This window comes from Conger conger, chromosome 4 (genome assembly GCF_963514075.1).
Source record: "Conger conger chromosome 4, fConCon1.1, whole genome shotgun sequence".
NCBI lineage: Eukaryota > Metazoa > Chordata > Actinopteri > Anguilliformes > Congridae > Conger > Conger conger.
In genome coordinates, this window is record NC_083763.1 from 25,570,781 (window position 1) to 25,592,855 (window position 22,075).

Sequence of the window (22,075 nt, forward strand, 5' to 3'; positions counted from 1 at the left end):
GTAATTGAATGAAAAAAGCCATCGAGGGATTAACGCATAGAAAAAGCTATTGACCTACCTAAGGTGAACCAAGCAAAAAAAGTTTCTCCATCTCTGCGTGCGGGCGTATGATCTTGCTAGCTTGGCGTTTGCAGAGCAGCTTTAAAGAGCACAGTTTATTATTTATTATTTTATTTTTTTTTGCCGTTAAGAAGATTGTGAGCCCAGAGCCAAAACATTACTGTAAGTGGTTTCATCTTACTGTGAGAGGGCTTCAGAGGTACGAGCGGGAAGTCAGGTGTGGGCCCAGGGCTGTGCGGGAAGAGGAGCTCTGATCCGCGAAAACCCATTCGCTTCAGTTACTCCTGACCCCCAGCGATGAGCCCTGTTACTGCAGAGCCCGGGGAGAGCCTGAAACCATCACCCCCCAGCTAATTCAGCCAAACTGATATTTTCATATATCACAGACAGACGGAGTGACTGGATGGATGGATGGATGGTCTGTGTGTATGTGTGTATGTGTGTATGGGGGTGTGTGTGGTGGGGAGGAGGGCGGCAGTCAAACTTTTAAAAGTTTGCAAACACACTTTTGAGGAACATCATGTCCCACATTGAATATTGTAGGAGCAGCCGGGTGCGTGTAGTCCTCTCTGACAATAAAAGTGGAGCCTTTTTCTTGAGCATTTATGCTATTAGCAATTGCGGTGCTCACTCACGGCCTGATGCAACAGACTTCCCATTGGTGGATCACAGGCCTAACAACAAATTACCAATGGGACCTGAATGTGAAATGAGATTCCACTTACGTCTTCAAGTTTGCAGGCCAGTTTCGGGCAGTTGAAATGGAGGTTCAGAACGTTGGAGGCCAACTCCACGGACTGAGCCCCCCCACCACCCAAAATGGCCAAAAGTTGGGGACGCTGAGTTTAAAACTGATGACCTCAGCTTTGCCAGGGAGGGACTTGTGTCATCTGCCCTCTGGAGTTTCCTAATCAAGAACCTTTTCAGTGAAAGAGGCTATATACTTAACCTCCTGTAGTACAGCGTAATTCAATTATAGACCCAATGTGTTCCTGTTACGCTTGAATTTCCATTCTGTGAAGATGGGAGATTATACTGCCTCCATAGGTCTTGTGTATTTGCATGTCATCGAGTTCCTGCTCTTTCAAAGCTTGGGAAATGCAGGCTTTTACTGAAAGTTCCGGACCTCTCCAGAACAGGGCGGATAGAGACAGTGAAGCTGCTTTGGGCAGGTAATAGAGGTTTGCTGGGTGTTACTCTCACTTATAAGAGCGGCGCTGGTCTTGAAACTGGTCCTGGATAATTTACCAGAGCACATGGTTCTATGTGCATGTGAGAGTGCGTATTGGAAGGTGATGGAGGAAAGGGGTGGCAGACTTGATTTTTCATATGAAAGAAACAGATACAGATTCAACGATGCAGACACTTGTATACGTCAGAATGTCTGTCTCTTTCTCTTTTCCTATCTCTGAAAAGCATTTTTAATCTTATCTCTATTCTGTTTTCGGTTTTCTATCTCTCTCTCTCCCTTTCACTCTCTCTCTCACACACCCACACACACACACACGCATACACCACATTGTATTCCGTGGAAAGAATGAATTCTCTTTTAAACTGAGGTGAACTGAAGCCGGTGAAGGCTGAGCCTTTCATAAATAAATCTCCTGCTGTGTGCCCCAATCCAAAACATTCAAGGGACATGGACATAAATTCTTTCAAAATATTTTGTTCAAATAATGACACACTCACTCTCACTCCACTGCTGTGTGCATGTGTGTGTGTGTGTGTGTGTGTGTGTGGGGGGGGGGGGGGGTTGCTGTTGTCTACATACCTAACAGGGGGCTCATGGTGTCATTACACATCCTTGAAGCGGGGACCTAGAACCAAAGCGGGGCCATTTTGTAGGTTCCTTCTTGGCAAAGGCTTTAAATCATATTAAAATGAGTCCCTCCTCCCCACGTGGTGTTATAAAAGTTTCATCAAAAGGACCAAGATGGGACCGGATGTGTGTTGTATATGTAACTTCAGTACTCAGTGCCCCTCCTATAGGCTGTGTGTGTCTGTGCGTACGTCCATAGTGTGTGTGTGCATGTGTGCGTGCGTGCGTGCGTGTGTGCGTGTGTGTGTATCCACTATCCATTATCTGGGCTCATCTGGTGGAGTAGCTGTCTGTACTGCTTAGCCCGTGCTGTGGTCCAGGTGCGCTCTGGCCTTGCCGGGGGAGGGAAGACAGGCTTTTCAGGGGTACTGCTGCAGGGAAACTTGACCTAAAAATGCACTTCAGAGACCAGAGATGGCCTCAGCTGCCGGGCGCTTCACGGAGCTCGCTAAGTATTCGCTACCGAAGTCGATTTAGGGGAAAACGGGCCCTTTCAAGCAGACATTAATATTGAATGATGGATAAATGCAAGTCCATTTGATTATGTGTGGGACAGGGTGTGTGAGCACTGGGTGGGCCCACCACTTTCCCCAGTGAGTGAGAGGAGTTGTTCTGAATTAAATGAGGGGCCATTTGAAGATCTGTAGTTTGTTTGCTTTTCAGTTTTTATTTTTTTTACAGACGAAAGCTAATGGTGCTTTCTACAGCATTCGGTTCTCTGCATAACTTGGTCTGGGGCTTTTAGCACATTACGGAAAGAGCTAACCGAGCATTCTGTATAAACGGGGATTAATGACTGATTAAAATTTCATAAATGTTTGGCTTACAAATGAGCCCCGGCTTGGCAAGCCACGCACACACACACAAACACACACACACAAAACCATCTAGTCCAACTGTCATTTTACATTTTGCTGTAACTGTGATAAACTGTCGAGATTAGCAGAATAATTCATCCTCAGAAAAGCAGGATCAAACGAGCAGTTTGGGGGGAAAATGTACTTACCAATACCCTTTCACGGAAAACAGCCTTCATATATATCCGCTGAATATAAAAGCTAGGCAAAACAGCTTTCACACTGGCGGCCTTGAAGCTTTGTAATAAAGGAAATGTCAAGTAAATTCTCCTTGAGAGTGTGTGATTTTAATATAAAAGGAGTCTTATTTGGTAACATGGCGGACGCTGATTGCTTTGCTCCTCTGCGAAACGGTAATAACCCGGCGCAGCACAGAAGGTGCAGTTTCACTATCGGGAGGAAAAGCGATTAAAACCCAACTGTGAAAAGCTTTCAGCGCCGTCGCCGCTTAGACAAACAGCGTTTCTTTGGCAACGCCGATGCCTCTGCAGAACGAGGCCAGGTAAACGTAATCTGTAACGTACAAAACAAACTCGCAAAAAAAAACTGTGTGGGATTTGTGCGGGCGGAAAAGCGCCCGAGTACACACGGACTGGCAAACACGCTCGCAGAGTCATACACGAAATGTGCGTACACGGCTACGTACGTTCCTTTACGCGTACTGCAGATGCACGTAACGTGTTGGACACGCGGTCACACGGGTACACATACCCACGCTCCCGCTCTAGCGTGCATACATTCATCGTCACGCGCGCGTATGCCCACAAACACACTCGTTCACAGTCGTCACACACACTTGCAGATTATTCTTTTGGCAGATATGACACGATAGACTAGAAAAAGTCTGTGTTGATGCTAAAATGTATACTTTTCAGAGAGTGAACGTGCAAACCTCAAATTAGTACGTGGCTGTTATTTTCACCCTGGTGTAAACGCACTGGAGTCTGCCTGTGCAGAGTCATTTTCCTCATTATGAAAAGTGGGCTCTTAGATGGAGAAGCACCTACACGCTGTTGTAGGTGAAACAGCGGCTGACATGCTACCCAAAGCGTACCATTCACCGGAGTGTCCCGATGTGCACAAGTCTTCATGTAGAGCTGGCACAGGCAGCTAATCGCCTTGTCAGCACCAAATTATTAGTGACATTTCCAAACGAACAGCCAGTAAGGTGCTGCCTCCCCCCCAACCCACACGAGCCCTTAAGGAGCAGCCCTGACTGACACCGCGTATCCCTGTGCCAGAGCTCCATTAACAAAACCCAGTCAAAATGGAGTCTGTAGAGTAGAGACCTGAGAGCGGTTGTCTCTTCCCTGATGGCACAAAGCTCATTTTGACGGCTGGTGAAGATGGCACTGGTCTTGGCAGGGGTAGTGTAGCAGTGCCTGGCAAGAGTGGCTTTGCTTAGGGGAAGAAGGGAGAGTTAGCATTTCTCTGTGAGTTCCTAACAGCACAGAAACATGTCCGTACTCTGCCTGTGTTTAAGTATGACAGACGATGTCTTCCATTTGAGTGTGTGGTCCTGAGGGTGTGGAGAATGCAGGGGGAATGCTGTGGGATTATTCGACAGTCTATGGCAGGGGTTCCCAAACCTTTTTCTGAAGTGACCCCAAATTAATGCCTCGACTATACTGGAAATATATCACAACCTCTCCTGCCTCATTGCCTTATTATAGTTGAGTTGTTGTAATATTACACATGTAGTGGCCTACATTCACAAATTTCAAAGGGATAAAAATGACATTTGATCTTTTTCTAAATTTTCAGCCGACCCCATCCTGAAATTGAGTGACCCAGCATGGGGGTCCCAACCCAAAAGTTTGGGAACACCTGGTCTATGCATTAGCCATGTTTGTTCCGGTTATGTCTCAGAAAGTGACTCTCTCTCTCTCTCCCTCCCTCCCTCTCTCTCTCCAGCTCGTGGCCGTGTACGACGAGCAGGACCCTCACCACGGCGGCGACGGCACCAGCGCCAGCTCCACGGGCACCCAGAGCCCCGAGATGTTCGGCAGCGAGCTCAACTCCAGCGTGGCCTCGGCCTTCCAGCCCTACCAGACGGCCAGCGAGATCGAGGTCACGCCGTCGGCGCTCAGAACCAGTAAGAGGCTCGCCGCTTTTGTCTCTTCAGGTCTTATCTGAGACGGGAGGCTCCCTCTATCTGGTGCGTGTATGGGGACGGGTTGGGGTTACGGTCCTCTGCATGCACTGGCATTCTGTCGCTGGCAAAAAAAATCATGAACCAGGATAAGCCCGAAGCACGAGAGCAGTCACGGCTAACATAAGCTGAAGCCCAACTGTGTCCTTATCAACCCAACTGCAGCCTCTGTGTGGGGCTAGCCAAGACTCACGTTTCGTTTCCTTGACTCCTGGAGACAGTGGTGCCGTAAGGAAGAGGGTTGGGATGATTATAAGGGCCCTGACTGACAAAAAATATTAGAACATCAGCTCTTCTGGGGGATGGTAGGGCCCAGTGCGAGAACTTTTCATGGCGCCTAAAATCCCCGGTGGCACTCCTGCCTGGAGATTCCACTCTGTGCTCTGTTCTAATAATAACCCATCGCATTCACATCGCTTCCTCTCCGCTCCGTATTTCACACCCACTCAGCGTCTATAGGTGATGCGTCTCCACAATAGTGCGATTGAGGTCTTGAAGGCGAGGTCCGTGTCAGAAGATTAATGCGGTGTCGGTGTCCAGTCTTGGCCTTTTTGAACAGAGTGACCACACTGTCTGCTGAATGACACAGGGACTGGAACAGGAAGTAGTATTTTGGAGGGTATCTTTGGTGAGAACTGAAAAGCAGGGTAACGCTTTAGGCTTTGCTTATAAACTATAACTACACCGCTATTAAATAGTATTTTAACCATTAGTAAACCATTAACTATAATTACTTCATGTATTTATTCACATTAATACACTGCCAGCCATTAGGAAAAAAAAAAAAAGCCAGATGTTTGGCAGTACTTGATCAAATTATATTCTGATGATTATAATCATATAATATGCCATCATGAGATATCATCAATCTCACAGTGTAACTGCTTAACTTCTTTACTATGACTTACACAACTGCTTAAAGGGAACTTAATATTAATGTAGCTAATGTTAATAATGTGTTAAAAGACTTTGATCAAACAGACCGATCACATATAACCGATCACGAAAACATGTAATCACATATAATCCACAAACAAACTTAATGCTGATAAATACATTGCCTATTATAGCAGCTGTCTTTTAGTTTACTAATGGTTAAAATGCTATTTAAGGGTTCATTTATAGTTTATAAGCAGACCCTAAACTAAAGGGCAGTAGTACATACTGTAGACTGTGCTCAAGTTGAGGATCATGCCCATACTGAAGGTGTGGAGTACACTCACTGAGCACTGCAGACAGGAGTGTGGGCACCAGGTATTCCAGATCAGTATGCGAGTGTGGTAGCCTCCCCCCACTCCTCAACACAAGCACTCGAAGCTCGAGCAACGTCTCCCGCATTTCATTTTATCAGAATGCAGATGCCGTGCTACTTCTCCCTTTGTAGAAAGATCATTCACATTTTACGGGGAAAAAAAATCATTGTGAGCCTCATTTATTTATGAGACTTTTTTGATATTTATGTAAGTACACGGTGAGCACAAAGAAAAAAGACAAAATGAGAGAGAAATCAGCATGTGTTTGGAAGCTGGTGTCTTCAAAGAGCAGTCAGGCTCGCACGCCCGCCTGCACATGCACGCTTGAACTCTCTCTCTGCCTCCCTCTCTCCCTCCCTCTCTCCCTCCCTCCCTCTCTCTTCCGCTCTCTCCCCTACCTCTCTCTCTTCCTCTCTTCCCCCTACATCTCTCTGCCTCTCTCCCTCTCTCCCTTCCTCCCTCTCTCTCTTCCTTCCTCCCTCTTTCTCTCCCACACTCCCCCTCTCCCTCCCTCCCTCTCTCTTTCCCTCCCTCTCTCCCTTTATCATTCACTCTCCCTCCGCCTTCTCCAGTGGAGTAACACTCCCTCTCCCCCCCCTCTCTCTATCACCCTTCCTCTCTCTTGCTCCCTTTCCTTCCCTCTCTCTCCCTCCCCCTTATATATTGGAGTACTCCCTCTCTCCCCCTCCCTCTCTTGCTCCCTCCCTCTCTCTCCCTTCCTCTCTCTTGCTCCCTTTCTCTCCCCCCCTCTCTCTCTCCCCCCTTCTCCAGCGGAGTAATAGAAAATTAATGTCTCAGATGTTATTTGGGCTCCCTTTTGAACTATTGATTTTTTTATGACTCTCATGAAGGGGCTGATGGGGGGGTTCTGGAGCTCCGCGGAGCGAATGTGTGAAGAAAACTCTGTGATGTGATTGCTGTCAGCAGGAACCAATTCTTCCTCCAATATTTCAGCAGCCCTTTCTGTGCCTGGGACTTTCGCCGCCTCTCGTACTGTAGAAAGGAATTTCTACGGGTGTCAATGTGTTCCCAATTTAGCCTCCGTTCTGATGTAATTGAGGACCAGGCTTCAGTAATGTGGGCCCGGTGGAGGCTCTGATGCAAGTCAGACGTGTTACGGCTCTGTCGCGATGCTGTTATTAGTGTGAAATGAACAAAGATTAAACACGCGGGACTGGGTTTTCACTATTTTGATGTTATGGGATATACAGAAAAACTGCGATTTTCAGACGTGTACGCAATAAAATGTTCAGCGTGAAACCAGCTCTGACAGAGTATATTATTACCCTTATGGAGTATATTGGAAGCATATTGGACTCACATAAATTCTTGCTCCAGCTGAATCATTTTACTGTGCATCTGTTCTACCACCGCGTACGAACATTTCAGCAAAGTTGGTCCTTGTACGGCTGTATACTTTCTTATTCCTTTTTTCTGAGACATGACTCATTCTGCTCATGAACCGTCAGACACTTTTAAATGGACGTCTGCTCCTTCAGTGTGAAATCTCGGCTGGCTAAATCACAAGGTTTGCTGTCAATGTCAGGTCCTTTTGTCCAGAACGTTCCATTGTTTGCGCCCTTTGTGACGGGTAATCTTTTCTGATGCCGAATTAGAAAGCGAGGGCCGTTTGCGATGGAGTCTGCGAGTTGCACCGGGTGCTGTGCGACCGAGCCCGTTTAGAAACGGCAATAACACAAATCAGCACTCAAATTGCACCGCCATTACCTCTTAAGTTTGTGCTCTGAGGCGTAGTATTATGGATATCTCGACTAATAATGGCTTGAATTTTATCGATCGTTTTACTCAGATCTAGAGAGCGTTTTACATTTTCATATTAGAACATGCCGCTGAGGTCAGGCCAAGTAATAATTGGATGGGAGATGAGATGTAAATTGCCATAATGAATGTAATTTGTTCATAATTGTATGGATAATGGGCAACTAAACTTTCTGAACATGGAACTATGGCAACATTGAAACTTAACACAAATGAATGCAGCGGAATGGAATGAAACTTGAATAGCTCAGCTGATCTTATTTTTCTTTCTCTGGCTCCTACACTCCAGCCCCTCCACCACAGGGTAAATAGTATTTTTTTCTGTTGTTGTTTCTCAGTTGGCAGAGCAGTTTCTGTGTCCAAACCGGCATTAAAAGTTGTTGTGCGGTAAGGCTGGAAGCTCCCCCCGCAGGTACCGCCAGCTAATTAACCTAACCCTCCATCCCCCTCAGGCTCCCTCCTCCGATTTCGCCCCTGATCCCCATATCCTCGGTGCAGCTGTACCTATTTCTCTTTACCCCAGCGTGCTTCGGCGCTGTGCTTGCCGCTCCACCTGGCAGAGCCACCCCCCGAGACACTGGGATGGCCGTCCGTGCATCCGCGCGGCACGGCAGGTGGCGGTGGGACGGCCCAGATGGACACGCCCCGACGGCCGACCCGGGTCCAGGTGAACCGTCTGGCCGGTCGCAGGCCGTTTGGCTGAAGCCGAGCCGTTGAACAAGGCTGGAGAGCGTGACCGGGCTCTGGAGCCACGCCGGCTGGTGTGTGGACACATCCGGCGTCCGCGGAGAGGATACGAGCTTCCCCCAGGAGGAGGCGGCCCATTTCGCGGGGACAGAATCAGCAGTCGGAAGCGGTCGGACGCCCGCGAGAGCCTGCAGTCACCGAGGCTAGTCATGAATGACAATGAAGGAACCGGAGTGCCGGATAACCTGACCGCGCCGGTTCACCCCAGTGGCACGCGAGCGCATCGGTCATTAAGCAAGTCGCCCACTGGGAAAACCCTGGACACCTATAAGCAGCCCCCCCGCTTTATTCAATCAATTTCCGCGCAGGCTTGTCGCTCGAAGGCCCAGTGCTTAAATTGCAGCTGTACAGATGTCGACAGGGGACGCATGCGCTTGTAGTCTGCCCCGCCGTGTTCCGAGTGACAGATTTCCGCAGAGAACTTGCGACGCCACGGGCTAGAAAAACACAACACGTGGCGGTTGTCTTTGGGGCGGAGCGGGCCACTGTGAGTCATCGAGTTTTTGCGGGGGAAAAAAAACCGAGCTAATCTCATGGAGTTTGTTACCAAGCTGCAAGCAATCTAAGATTATTTCTTCGGCTTTCGCTCGCAGGTTGGTTCCATCGTCTTCCTAGAGGGGTGATTGCCTATTACAGATGGCTAACAGGTTCAGCCTGAACTGCAAACAGGTTTGACTGCGGCGGGGGTCAGCCGTGCCAATTCTCATCTCTTGTTTTTTTTGTCAATAGACCCATTTTACAATCTCTCGCCGAACACAATAATGAAATTGGCAAACATTAATATCGGAGGAATCAGAGGGCAGCTGAAGACGTAGAGAGTGTTTTTTCAGGGCCTGGTTCTCACGCTGCGTTCAGCACGGAGACGGTATTGCGTGCAGTATTGCGCCACTCTCCCGGTTCCAATGCGGCATGTTTTGGCTTAAGAGTGCAGCTCTCATTCTTTAAACCAGCTGGCAATTCAGAGCAAGGGCAAAAGACACTTTGAATCTCTCTGAGGGCCTTGAACTGCCTTTGTCAGCCCGAATTAGAGTGGAGTTTATTAGGTATGTCAGCTCTTTATGGTCTGCCCTCTCGCGTTAATGAAAATTGGGGGTTGGTGGGTGGGGTGCGGTGGGGTGGGCTTACGGCTCGGCTCCATCTCCGAAGTGGGCGTCGAGCTCATATAATTCCGACTATTACTCATAAAACTATAAAACTGCCACAATTTAATCTAAAGCTTATTACTGCTAATTATTGTAACCGTTGACACCGTTAAATGTTCAAGAAACTGATTCAGAAATGAAGTGTGAAGCTCTCTGAGCGTGAAACCAGCCCCGAACCCCTCCCCTCCCCTTCCCCTCCGACGTAAGACGGAGTGCGTTGCGGAGAGAGTCGTGTCTGAGCTGGGAGCACTGCCCCCCCCCTCTCCTTCCTGACTCCTGAGCACTGCCTGCATTCTCCACCGCTGTCGACCATGACTGAGTCAGGAGGTCCCTTTGCTCTCCCACGCTCTGCGAGACCATCTTATCCAAACCTCCCCACCAACCGCCTCAACCGAGCCGCTCCCCTCCGCGGTGCCCTGCGGATCGCATGTCGGATGGCGCTCGCCGTCCGCCTGGAGGCTTCGGTATTAATGGACTGAGGGAGCTGAGTGAACACATTAGGGTCTCGCCCCTGAGTGGATGCGAGGTGATTTATGTTCCTCCCCCCAGGACAGGCCATGGGAAGTCGGTAGTGGGCTACGGTTTTTCTTCTTTGCGTCATCTGGCTTAATCAATGCTAAACAAACACGCTGTCTCTTTGGAGGATTAAGTCGCGGAGCTAAATTTATAGGTCTCTGTACATTAAACGTTTTGTCCCATTTGCGCGGCCGTGTAAGAACATGTGATTCGTGTATATCCTATTTTCGAAGTCTTGTGGGTGGTACGAATGTTTATTTTTGCTACGCTGCTAACTCAAATCTAACAGGGTACATATGAATCCAATCGGGCACGCAAACAAGAAGTGATCTTTCCTAGAAACGGGGCCTGGCCTCCTATCCCTGGCACAGCATCGTACCGTTTCATTCACTGCCAGGTGGTATTTAACCTGCTTTCCCCTGTCTGCTGTTTCCATGTCCTCAATAATAGATCCACATCGCCATTAAACAATGTCACGAAGTCCCCTGCCTGCAGAAGGCCCATGTACTTTCAAGCCCCCAATTCAAAAACAGACTACAAAGACCTTTCATGTCCGAGCCTTTGTGAATGTGAAACCAGGCTTCAAAATACCCCCCCCTTGCCTGTCCCTGTGGTATGTTGAAAAAAAGCAAAAAAAAAAAAGAGAACAACAGAAGTGTGCTGTTAACTAGAGTTCATTTGTATGAGAGTCAGTCCTCGGCATGTATTTTTGATCCTGTTTCTTCTTCCTTTGAAGTGCCCCAGCCCAGCCGTCCCCCGGCTCCTCCCTGTGTCCACTTAGGGCGAAAGACTGAGGCAGGGGATTTCCTTTATTCCGACCTTCCATTATGTTCAGAAGGAGTTTTGATTATATTGCTCCAGCCTGTCTTTATTTCCCATCTGGGTTTGTTCTAATAGGCCCTGTAGGAAATTACGCCGTTCGCAACTGTTCGGCATCCTAGTTGTTTTCTCCCTTATCCAAAGCCGACAAAGTGGCTGAGAACCCCATTAAAATGACTTATTAGCCTTTGTGTTTTGGACATGAATAGGAATGCTCCATTAGCCCTTACATGCTAATGTATTCTTCTCCGTGCTCACCAGACAATACTTTTAAGATGACGACTTGTCGCGGGCTCAGCTAGGTCGTCTCTTACTCCCCTCGCGAGTTAAAGGAAGAGCGGGGGAGACTGTCGGCTCTTGTCAGCTCTTACTATCTCTGTAGTCTCCTCCAATCTTGTGTTCTTATGCGCCTGCAATTTTGCAGGCTTCATCTGTGTTCTGGGAGAATGTAAGGGGAAGACGTCAATGGAGACCACCCTGGAAAGCGACTGTTTCGTTGGCACGCACCTACACCTGTTGTCATCTTTGAAGTGCTTTTGGCTCAGCTGTGTCAGAAGCAGACAAAAACGCACACACACACGAACATACAACACGGCGTGTACACCAGAAACGCACGCACAAGTATTCAATACATGCACACACACTCACACACACAGCTTGCGCTGACACATACACAGTGCAAACACGCACACGTAACAGCACATGCACACAGATGCACACACACGCAGTAACAAAATACGCATTATGGTCTATCTGTGTACAAGCTTAAGTCTCACTGCCCAAGTTTAGCGAATACAGTGGAGGGGGGGGGGGGGGGGGGGGAGATGTTTGAGAGGCAGAAGGAGAAAGAGAGATGAGATATTGTGAGTGTGAGAGCGACAGAATGAGCATCTCTAGCAGAACGGGAAGAGTAGAAGCTGAGATAGCTTGTGTGTGAGAGAGAGAGAGAGAGAGAGAGAGAGAGAGAGAGAGAGGAGTGAGTGGGAGAGTGTGAGAGAGAGAACATGCATGAGGGATAAAGTGAGGACCGAAAGCGAGAGAGGGTGGAAGGGGGGGACCATAGAGAGGCCTCAGACAGCTGAGAGTCTGACAGTGTGAGAGCCGGTCTCCTCGCTGCCCCCAAATTCTTGACCGGTGTCAGACAGGCCTGATAAATGGGAAAGGCCAGCCTCCATTTTGGTGGGCTGCACGGGATTAGATTCTCTGTGTAGCCCAAGGTCTCAGCTGGGAGTTGCCGACATGCTCATATATCTGCTTCTGACTATCTGGCAGCTTTAAAACCGGGAAAGAAATACACTAGGGAGAACAGAATAGAATCCATCGGGCTGTGGAATGCAAGGGGAAAATGTAAAATAAACAGCCCTGTGCTTTTTAGGCCAAGCAAACAGATTTCAATCTTTAAAATAAATGCTGTAGTTAATGCTTTTGTGTCGGTTTTTTTTAGCTACCTCTGCCCTTGCTTGTACAGTCGATTTGGACACAATCTGGGGAAATTAAGTCCAATTGACTCAACTGTCTGTCTCCCTTGGCTACTATGAGTGCTGCTACAATGGCAATACGTTGACGACTGCCAGCAAACATACTTTTGGTTGGCTGTGCTTTTCTGTTTTTTCATTATTGCGATGGTATGGAGCGATGATCAAATTCTTGTGTACCCTTCCTCTGTTTGATGGTGCTGTTATGAAACGCTCTCCACATGAGACCGGAAACACTCAAGATTCACCACCAGTCACACTCCCAGCGTCTGCTCTTTAGTCTGGTCCCGCATATGTTGGGCTAAATCTGGAGGGTGTACTTTTTCATGTGCACACTCAACCGATAATGCACACTCCAAGCCCCCCCTGACTCCATATGCTGGCTGAAAAGTACCACCAAGTGCTGGTAGGTTAACTACTGAACACAGTGTGTACTGTCATAACCACACACACACACACACACACACACACACACACACACAGACACTCACATACTGTGCAGTCTATAAGTATTTGGACAGTGGTACAATTTCTGTTCCTTTGGCTCTGAACTCTAGTGCATTGGCTTCGATACCCTCAAATGTTCGGGTCTGCGATTTAAACTCATATTCATGGTTTCATTTCAAATACAATGTGCTAGAGTTACGAGCTAAAAGAACAGAAATTCTACCACTTTCTAAATACTTACGGGCTGCACTATATGAACATACAAGCATAGACACGCACGCACACACACACAAATAATTTAGTACATGTGTTTTGTCCTGTATTGCAGGATGTTCGTCTGAAGGCCTTTCACCCATTCCCTCTCTCATTTCCCCTCTGTCTACGCTGACCCCTATTTCATAAGCTGTGTGTGTTTGCTGGGCGGTGGTGATTTACATATTTACACACTGTGTACCCGTGCCCAGTGTGATGCAGATAGCTTCAATCAGAAACGGAGCAGGCAGTTCAATAGCCAATTTCAGACAAGGCCATAGGGGGAGAGTCCCTATCATTTCTACTGCAGGAGGGCTTTCATCTCCACAAGATTAGATCCAGAGGAAAAAAAAAAATGTATTTTTTCTCCATAAAGACAGAAATGCACAAAGCAGGAGAAATTAGTTTTTGGTTTTCTCTCGCACTTTTTCGGCGGAAAGGGGCCACGGGAAGAGCCGGGATTAAGAGGCCGGGCTTGGCGAAGTAATCTGCATTGTGCGGGAGATATTGGATTGCACAGCCGTCGGTGTAGCGTGATGAAAATGCTATCTGTATGCACCGAGAGACCGCAGCTCCACCGACGTTTCTCAGATCCGGAAGGTTCTCCGCCGTGGCATCTGAAGCGGGCGTGTTTCGGTGCGGATCACGCTTCCCCACGCCCCGCCTGACTCATCTCCCAGCTGCCCAAACGAGCAGCTTTAATAATTACCCATGAGCGCTTGGTCCGGCTTTATTTATCTTTAAGATTTTCGGTCTTGAAAAGTGTGCGTGGGTTTAATGAGCACGATTTATCAGCTGCATTTTTGCCTTTTGGCTAATGGAAGACGCGGCGTAATGATTTGGCGCTCATGCCACCACAGCAGAGTGCATGTTTACTTCGCTGATTATAATTGGGGGGTATTATAATTTATGGGTACAATCTAGCTTTTTGGTAAACTAAGCATTAGGTACACAGCGTTAGTAGTAGGAATTGCTGGGCTGAATGGCCTGTTCTTGTCCTTATGTCATGATACGGTATGTTATGGTGTGACATGTTGTGGTATGTTACGTTATGTTGTGGTATGTTCCTGGATGTTACGGTACGGTATGTTGTGCTACTGTATTTTATTGTATTTTATGTTATGTTGTTTTACTGTATGTTATGGTATGTTGTGTTACTGTATATTATGGTGTGGTATATTATGGTATGTTGTGTTACTGTATGTTATGTTATGTTATGGTATAAGTTATAAGTTTAAGTAAGGTTAAGTTAATTTGATGCTCGCGTTCCGTGGTTTGGTGTTTCTGTGCCTAACCTGTTTGCTGTCACCTGTTCCCTCTCTGGCAGAGGCGGGGCTGTGAGCTTTACAGAGCCCGTCTCTGGGGGAGGCTGCTTTTGTGTGTGGAGAAAGCACTCCGCTTCCTCTCCCTGTCAGAAAAAAAAACAACAGCGACCAAAAGAAACGGCTCTAAAGAAAACGCCGAGACCCGAGAGAGAAATTGGTCTCAGCGGAGCGCGTTTTGTGGCTAAGCTCGGCGAGAGGGGGCGGCGGGGTGGGGGAAAGGAGTTTGGCGGTTCTCTGAAAGGTTTGTTCCAGCGGGGAAGGCCGGGCCAGCGAGGGGGGGAGGGCCCGAGCCCTGCGAAGGCCAGATAAAAGTAGCCAATGTTCACGGCTCTATGAATAGCCCTCTGCTCCTCCGGGGGGCGCGGGGACGTACGGCGGGAGCTGTGTGCGGCCGCCTTCCCAGCCCTTTCACAGAGGGCCGTTAAACACGGGAGAGGGGGAACGGCACAACAGGTGCTGGAAATAGCGGCCACTTCAAGATGGCGGGGAAGCGCTGGGCTAAACCCCTCTTGCGTGACTGACAAGCGGCACTTTCCACGGCTCTCGCTTTTACCAAATCCTAGTGCTCGCCGGCGAGGGGAATAACCGAGTGAATGGCCAGGGTTTCATTCCACACTCTCCAGAACTCACTTTTTGTCTGGAGAAAGTGTTCCGTTTTTTAAGCAGCGCCTCACTTTCCATCCTGCACTAGCATTGCCAGCTGTTCTCCGGAAGGTTCCTCTCCACCGAGTAGCAGGAGTGGGGTTTAGCAGCTTCAGAGCTGGAACCGGTGACTTGAGCAGTGAGGTACACTGGGTCTGACTGGGTGTGCATAGTGCTACGTGCATTCCTCCTTCAGCCCACCTTAAGTGCTTTTAAGTTGTTTAAGTAAAACAACAATTATCTATGACAGGTCCCCTATTCTGAACAATGGTAGCTGCAAGTTTGATTTCCCCCTTGCAAGGCTCTGCGTACCTGCCTATGTTGGTGAATGGATCTGTAGCTATCATGGCAAACAAACTCTCTGGAGGATCTGAACATACCCCCTTCCCCCTGTCCCCTCCAGATTCTGTGGGTTGCATGCATACATGCAAACATACAGTATGTGAATACACACTCGCAAACACGCTCTCACAAATGTGCTCTCTCTCTCGCGCACTCTCTTTCTCTCTCCGTCTCTCATCCCACCCACTCTTACTTTACCGGGAACTAAAAATAGCACAGCTTTCGGCGTGTCATACATATTTACCATAGGTGTACTTATTAATGTGATATTAAACTCTGATCTTCGACTAACTGACTGTCAGTTTTACTGTTCCTCACTCTGAAATCTCTGACTATTTCAGTTTTTTCAAAGTCAGTTTTTTTCCTCTCTCGCCCCTCTTTGCCTAAGAACCAATTAGGCAGTCGAGTCTCAGACAGATATATTGTTTGGTCCGCTAATTGCGCAAAGGCGCATCAATATTTATTCAGCGCCGAGAAACCCGAAGCGTTCGAAAAATGCTACCGGTTTAGATTTCTTTCCATATTTGTCTCCATTCTTTAAAATGGATGGCTGACTGGGCCCGGAGAAGTAAAATTAAGACTGTATTTCACGGCCGGGGTTTAATGCCTCAGCTCCCCTCGGCGGAATGAGAGTCGACAGCGAGCTGAAGGTCCCCGGAGCCGAGACGAGAAGAGGAAGTAACGAGCGCTCTCACCTGCGCGCGGCTCCTGGCCCCGGCCTTATCAATATTCCCGCCCGGCTCTCCCCCCTCCATTACGCCGCCTGTCATTGGCTGCCTGTCAGGACCACTTTCGCCGCGGCCCAAACTCCACGCCGAGGACAGAGTGTATCTTACGTCAATTTAAATGATTGAAAACCCGGGGACGGCGGAGCCAAAAGCGGACTCGAGTGTCTGATGCGTCCTGAATCGGGAGAGTCGATACGGGGTGTTAGGAGGTTAGCTATCGATTTTTCATATTTACCTCAAACAACAATTTTGCTTTTACGCGGGCGTGTTTTCCTCTCTCTGTCTACAAGAGCGCGTCTGAATGAACAAATAGCACGTTAGCGTTGGTTTGAAGTCGGGAGATAAATGGATGGGAGGGAAAATGGCCGCTCCCAGTGGAGTTTTGGGCTAACCGGAGCGGTGCCGTACTGCCCTGGTTCTAATCCTCGCTGCAGGGAAGATTACACATTCATCTTGTTAGAGTGCCCTCCCCGGCTCCTGGTTCACCCCAGATCGATGGGCGGTTTGTCTTAAGTGGTCGTCCAGGTTATTAAACGCGGGACTGGCCAATTTTGGTCTGGAAGGTAATCCAATCATGCATTACATTGAAGCCCGTATTGGCTGAGGGAAAGGCGGTTAGCGTACGAGCTACCTGTGATAATGTGCCCTCTGAATCCACTGTGGGACACCTGGACTATTGCAGTCCCCAAAAGTCTTTGTTTTCTGTCTGTTTGCACCGAAATGTCGATATATACATGAGAAAATTGTACTTGAAGGAGGATATGGAGTAGTGTTGGTCAAAGTAAGTAAATAATCAATAAGAACATACAGTATATAAGCATTCAGGTTTGTATGATGAATGAATTGGGTATTTTCCATGCTCAAAGTCCTAGCCCTAGTTCCCCAGTGGCAGAATGACCTCCCCATTCCTATAAGAACTGCTTACTTGCTGCCCATTTTCCGCTGTAGTCTGACGCCTCACCTCTTCACGCTGTACCTTGACTCCTCTGCGGGAGTCCCCTAATCTATTGTCACTTGTTTTCACCCGTCTCAATCTTTAGTCCCTTGCTGTATGTTGTACTATATTCTAGGACTGTTGAATTTGTATTCGTCTCGGTACAGTAGTTCCTGACCTTATTACTTACAGACTTGGCCTTTCTACCATGTGTACCAGACTTATGTTCTTGGCTGTAAAACCGATCCTATGTGAATTGTACCTTCTCTGACCTGTTCTCTAGTTTATCCTTGGTATGCACGTATGTTTTGGACGTCGCTTCAGATAAAAGCGTCCGCTAAATGAAATGTTATGGAATGTAATTAATTACTTTATTTTGAAGTGTTGATATTTTTCTGTCAATACACCAGTAATTACATATGTCTGTTTCCATAATGCTGGGTGCCACTGATTGACAGTTATGACAACTGACAATTGACCAAAGGGGGGGAAAAGTGCCCTTTGGACAATCAGACATCTAAAATAAAACGGCAGCACAATGGGAACAGCAGCCTTTTTAGAATGAATGCTTCAATAATGGCCCATTACTCTCGCTCACAGCAGGTTCAAATGTCAGACAAAACATTGCATTCATTAAAGGCATTTACAGTGTCAAACCTGCTTTCGCTTTAAAACATTACTGTCAAACCCAAGAAAGCAACCATAAAGAACTATATTTTGATATTTTTTTACTTCATCACTTTTTTCCATTGTGTGCTCTTTGGATGAGACTTTTCAGAATTACATTTCTTTGTTCCTTCCTCTCCATTTGTTGAATATTCTCCATTTCTTCTGCTGGGAATTTTTACCATTCAGTTCATACCGTGTAGTTAATTTGCAGGGTGATTAATTAGTCTTTGACTTCACGTAATTGTTCTATGTATTATGTTGTAACAGAAGGTAGGGTTATTTTTGGTAAATGTACGTGATAGTTTGTGATGACTAACAGTCCTGTTCATTCTTACAGTCCTGTTTTCCTTTGCCAGTGGTGATAGGCATTTTAAGCAAGATTCTCGACTGATTTTCTTTCTTTTGGGCTAAAGATGAAAGCGGCCATCCCTGCAGCACTATGCCAAGAACCCTTGATTTGAAAAGGCCGGTGCAAATCCATGTTGCCACCGTCAGAATCGGAACGGGTAGCCTGCCATTTTGATTGGTCACAGATACGATGGAAGAATGTAAGCAGCAGTACGAGAGATGCGGTCATCGCGCGCAGGTCGACTTCATTTAAAAAGCCGGCCGTGTGGACCCACCAAACCTGTTCTGCATCTCCGAGCATCTTTAAACCGCCCCCCCCCCACCCCCCCCCCGGTATTTTTGTCTGTTCACGGGAGGCCCGACTGCTGAGGGAGAACGGAAAGAAAATCATAAAAAGTGCCCCGTCGAGTTTCCTCCCCCCGTTCGCTCAGACCTGCTCCCCGAGTGACCGACCACATCTGTTCGATATTTGAGCGCTTCCCATGGTTTTCGCTCCTTCTCACATTCCCGGCTCGATGGATTCCAGAGGTTGCGCTCGACCGGCTCCAGGAAAAAAAGAAAATCCATAAAGGCTAATTCCGAGCCCACGGACAGGCCCGCTCTCGGCCTGAAGACGGTCTCTGATTAGCGTTAGCTTAGCCAGGGCCCCGGAGATGTTTCCAGCCATCGGAGAAGCGCCCTGCACTACCCTGAAGGTTCATTAAAAAAAAGAAAAGATTCACATGCCTGTCAGCCCTGGTTAATATGCCTCTGGCATTAGCAATTTGTAATGCAATTTATGGAGGATGAGACGGCCAACGCAGAGGTGTAAAATTACAAGGGACTTTATGGCCAGACTTCTGCCCTTTTTTGTAATCATCTAATTTCATCCCAGACGCTGAATTGAGTTACACAATTCCATTTCCGCTTTGATACACCGTTGTGAACAAAACTGAATTGTGTCCTCAAATTGGAGAAATGTACTGGAAATCATTGTTGAAGGGGGGGGGGTGGGGGTGTAATTAGTGTGGTTAGGAGACATGCCCAAATGCTCAAATGTCTGTAGTTCGGTGATGGCATCCTGTTTCTTTTTACTTTTCTGTTTCCATCACATGTATGAACAGAACCTACAGTTTGCAATGTACGGTGCTATGCAACAGTTGGACTATCTTACGCGTATCTTTATTTATGTTTTAATAGTCATTGTCTGTAGTGCAGCTATTGAGTTGTGTTGTGCTACATGTCTAATGTTTCTTCTGATTTGTTCCAAATAGACAAAAGCTAGGATGGGATGGTGATGGCTACATGCAATTACTATGAATAACATGATATTTCAAAATTATAATTCTGTTCTGACTTAGGTCGTTGGCTAAATCACAATTTGTATTTCAAATGATTTCTCTGTGTATCTGTGCATCCTCATTGCACACATCAATGCTCGATACAAGCTATCGTTGTAATGGCTGTCATTGTTTTCTTTCCAAATAACTGTCAAATTGTCAAAGTTTCGATTTGCAATTATGCCCATCACTCATGGAAAATGTCTGTCCTTTTTAGTAATAGCTTTGAAACGAGATGAAATGAAAGTGACTCATAGACTTTGACTTTCTTGCTTTAGACAGCATTTCTGAGTCCACTTCCTCCCCTGGGCTGCACAGCATCCCTGCTGTTAAACATTTCAGGAAAAGTCAAATCTGTCACGGCTATAACCGTTAGAGGAAATGGAAAGACAGTCTTTCATTATCAGTACAAAGAACTCTCCTTTAATGCGTGGCCTGTGTTCGGTATGATATCAGCCGCAGAACTCTTACAGGTTCGAGCTGGGAAGTTGATAAAAGCCTTCGGGTCACTGCAAAGCGATGAAAGAGGTAACAGTCGCGACCGCGCGCGGCGCATTCGGTGCTAAAATAGCTGACAAGTGCACAGTCTGAGTGAAGGAGAGCTCGGGGCGTCGCAGGCCTGACCTGCAACATATTGGGAGCAGGGCTCTTTATGAAAAGGCCTCCTGTCATAGCCGCCCTCTCCGTTTGCGGGCTGACAGGGGTCGCGGTGCAGCGGTCCGCTCCGTCAGGTGCCCCTCCGTCCTCCCACGCCGGAGGAAAGGCCGGACCGCCTCCCCCGGCTGCCCTCCCCCCCCTCGCCTGCCCTCCCCCCCCCCTCGCCTACCCGTGCCAGGGGAGCGACAGAGGGAGCCGGCCTCCTTGGAGCGGGGAGCAGGCTCTGACTCTCCGGGGCAGAACTGCAGGGGGCATGTGGTGGGGAGCAGGCTCTGACTCCCCGGGGCAGAACTGCAGGGGGCGTGTGGTGGGGAGCAGGCTCTGACTCCCCTGGGCAGAACTGCAGGGGGCGTGTGGTGGGGAGCAGGCTCTGACTCCCCGGGGCAGAACTGCAGGGGGCGTGTGGTGGGGTGCAGGCTCTGACTCCCCGGGGCAGAACTGCAGGGGGCGTGTGGTGGGGAGCAGGCTCTGACTCTCCGGGGCAGAACTGCAGGGGGCGTGTGGTGGGGAGCAGGCTCTGACTCCCCTGGGCAGAACTGCAGGGGGCGTGTGGTGGGGAGCAGGCTCTGACTCCCCGGGGCAGAACTGCAGGGGGCGTGTGGTGGGGAGCAGGCTCTGACTCCCCGGGGCAGAACTGCAGGGGGCGTGTGGTGGGGAGCAGGCTCTGACTCTCCGGGGCAGAACTGCAGGGTGGCGTGTGGTGGGGAGCAGGCTCTGACTCTCCGGGGCAGAACTGCAGGGGGCGTGTGGTGGGGAGCAGGCTCTGACTCCCCTGGGCAGAACTGCAGGGGGCGTGTGGTGGGGAGCAGGCTCTGACTCCCCGGGGCAGAACTGCAGGGGGCGTGTGGTGGGGAGCAGGCTCTGACTCTCCGGGGCAGAACTGCAGGGGGCGTGTGGTGGGGAGCAGGCTCTGACTCCCCGGGGCAGAACTGCAGGGGGCGTGTGGTGGGGAGCAGGCTCTGACTCCCCGGGGCAGAACTGCAGGGGGCGTGTGGTGGGGAACAGGCTCTGACTCTCCGGGGCAGAACTGCAGGGGGCGTGTGGTGGGGAGCAGGCTCTGACTCCCCTGGGCAGAACTGCAGGGGGCGTGTGGTGGGGAGCAGGCTCTGACTCCCCGGGGCAGAACTGCATGGGGCGTGTGGTGGGGAGCAGGCTCTGACTCCCCGGGGCAGAACTGCAGGGGGCGTGTGGTAGGGTGCAGGCTCTGACTCCCCGGGGCAGAACTGCAGGGGGCGTGTGGTGGGGAGCAGACTCTGACTCCCCGGGGCAGAACTGCAGGGGGCGTGTGGTGGGGAGCAGGCTCTGACTCCCCGGGGCAGAACTGCAGGGGGCGTGTGGTGGGGAGCAGGCTCTGACTCCCCGGGGCAGAACTGCATGGGGCGTGTGGTGGGGAGCAGGCTCTGACTCCCCGGGGCAGAACTGCAGGGGGCGTGTGGTGGGGAGCAGGCTCTGACTCTCCGGGGCAGAACTGCAGGGGGCGTGTGGTGGGGAGCAGGCTCTGACTCCCCGGGGCAGAACTGTAGGGGGCGTGTGGTGTGGAGCAGGCTCTGACTCTCCGGGGCAGAACTGCAGGGGGCGTGTGGTGGGGGTGGGGGTTGGGGGGAATTTGTCGATTGGCAGCCAATCCCAACGGCGTGCCGCGGGACGGTCCTGCCCCAGATTCACGACCCGAAGTTCACGTCCATTACGGCTCACTGGCGAAGGAACTTATTTCTTTACTTTTTTCTTTTACTTCTTCTTTCTTTTCTCCTTTTCTGTTTTGTTTTCTGTTTTTGTTTTTTATTTCTTTACTC

The 22,075-nt window shown here is 49.1% G+C and overlaps 1 protein-coding gene across 3 annotated transcripts in view; it reads left to right on the top strand.

Moving 5' to 3' along the window:
• Positions 1-22,075, top strand: part of pard3aa (par-3 family cell polarity regulator alpha, a) — a 390,604-nt gene that overhangs the window by 132,345 nt on the left and 236,184 nt on the right. For all 3 annotated transcript variants that reach the window (XM_061238372.1, XM_061238374.1, XM_061238373.1), the window contains exon 3: positions 4,651-4,831. In XM_061238372.1, coding sequence (XP_061094356.1) covers positions 4,651-4,831 — 181 coding nt within the window. The remainder of the gene's footprint in view (positions 1-4,650; positions 4,832-22,075) is intronic.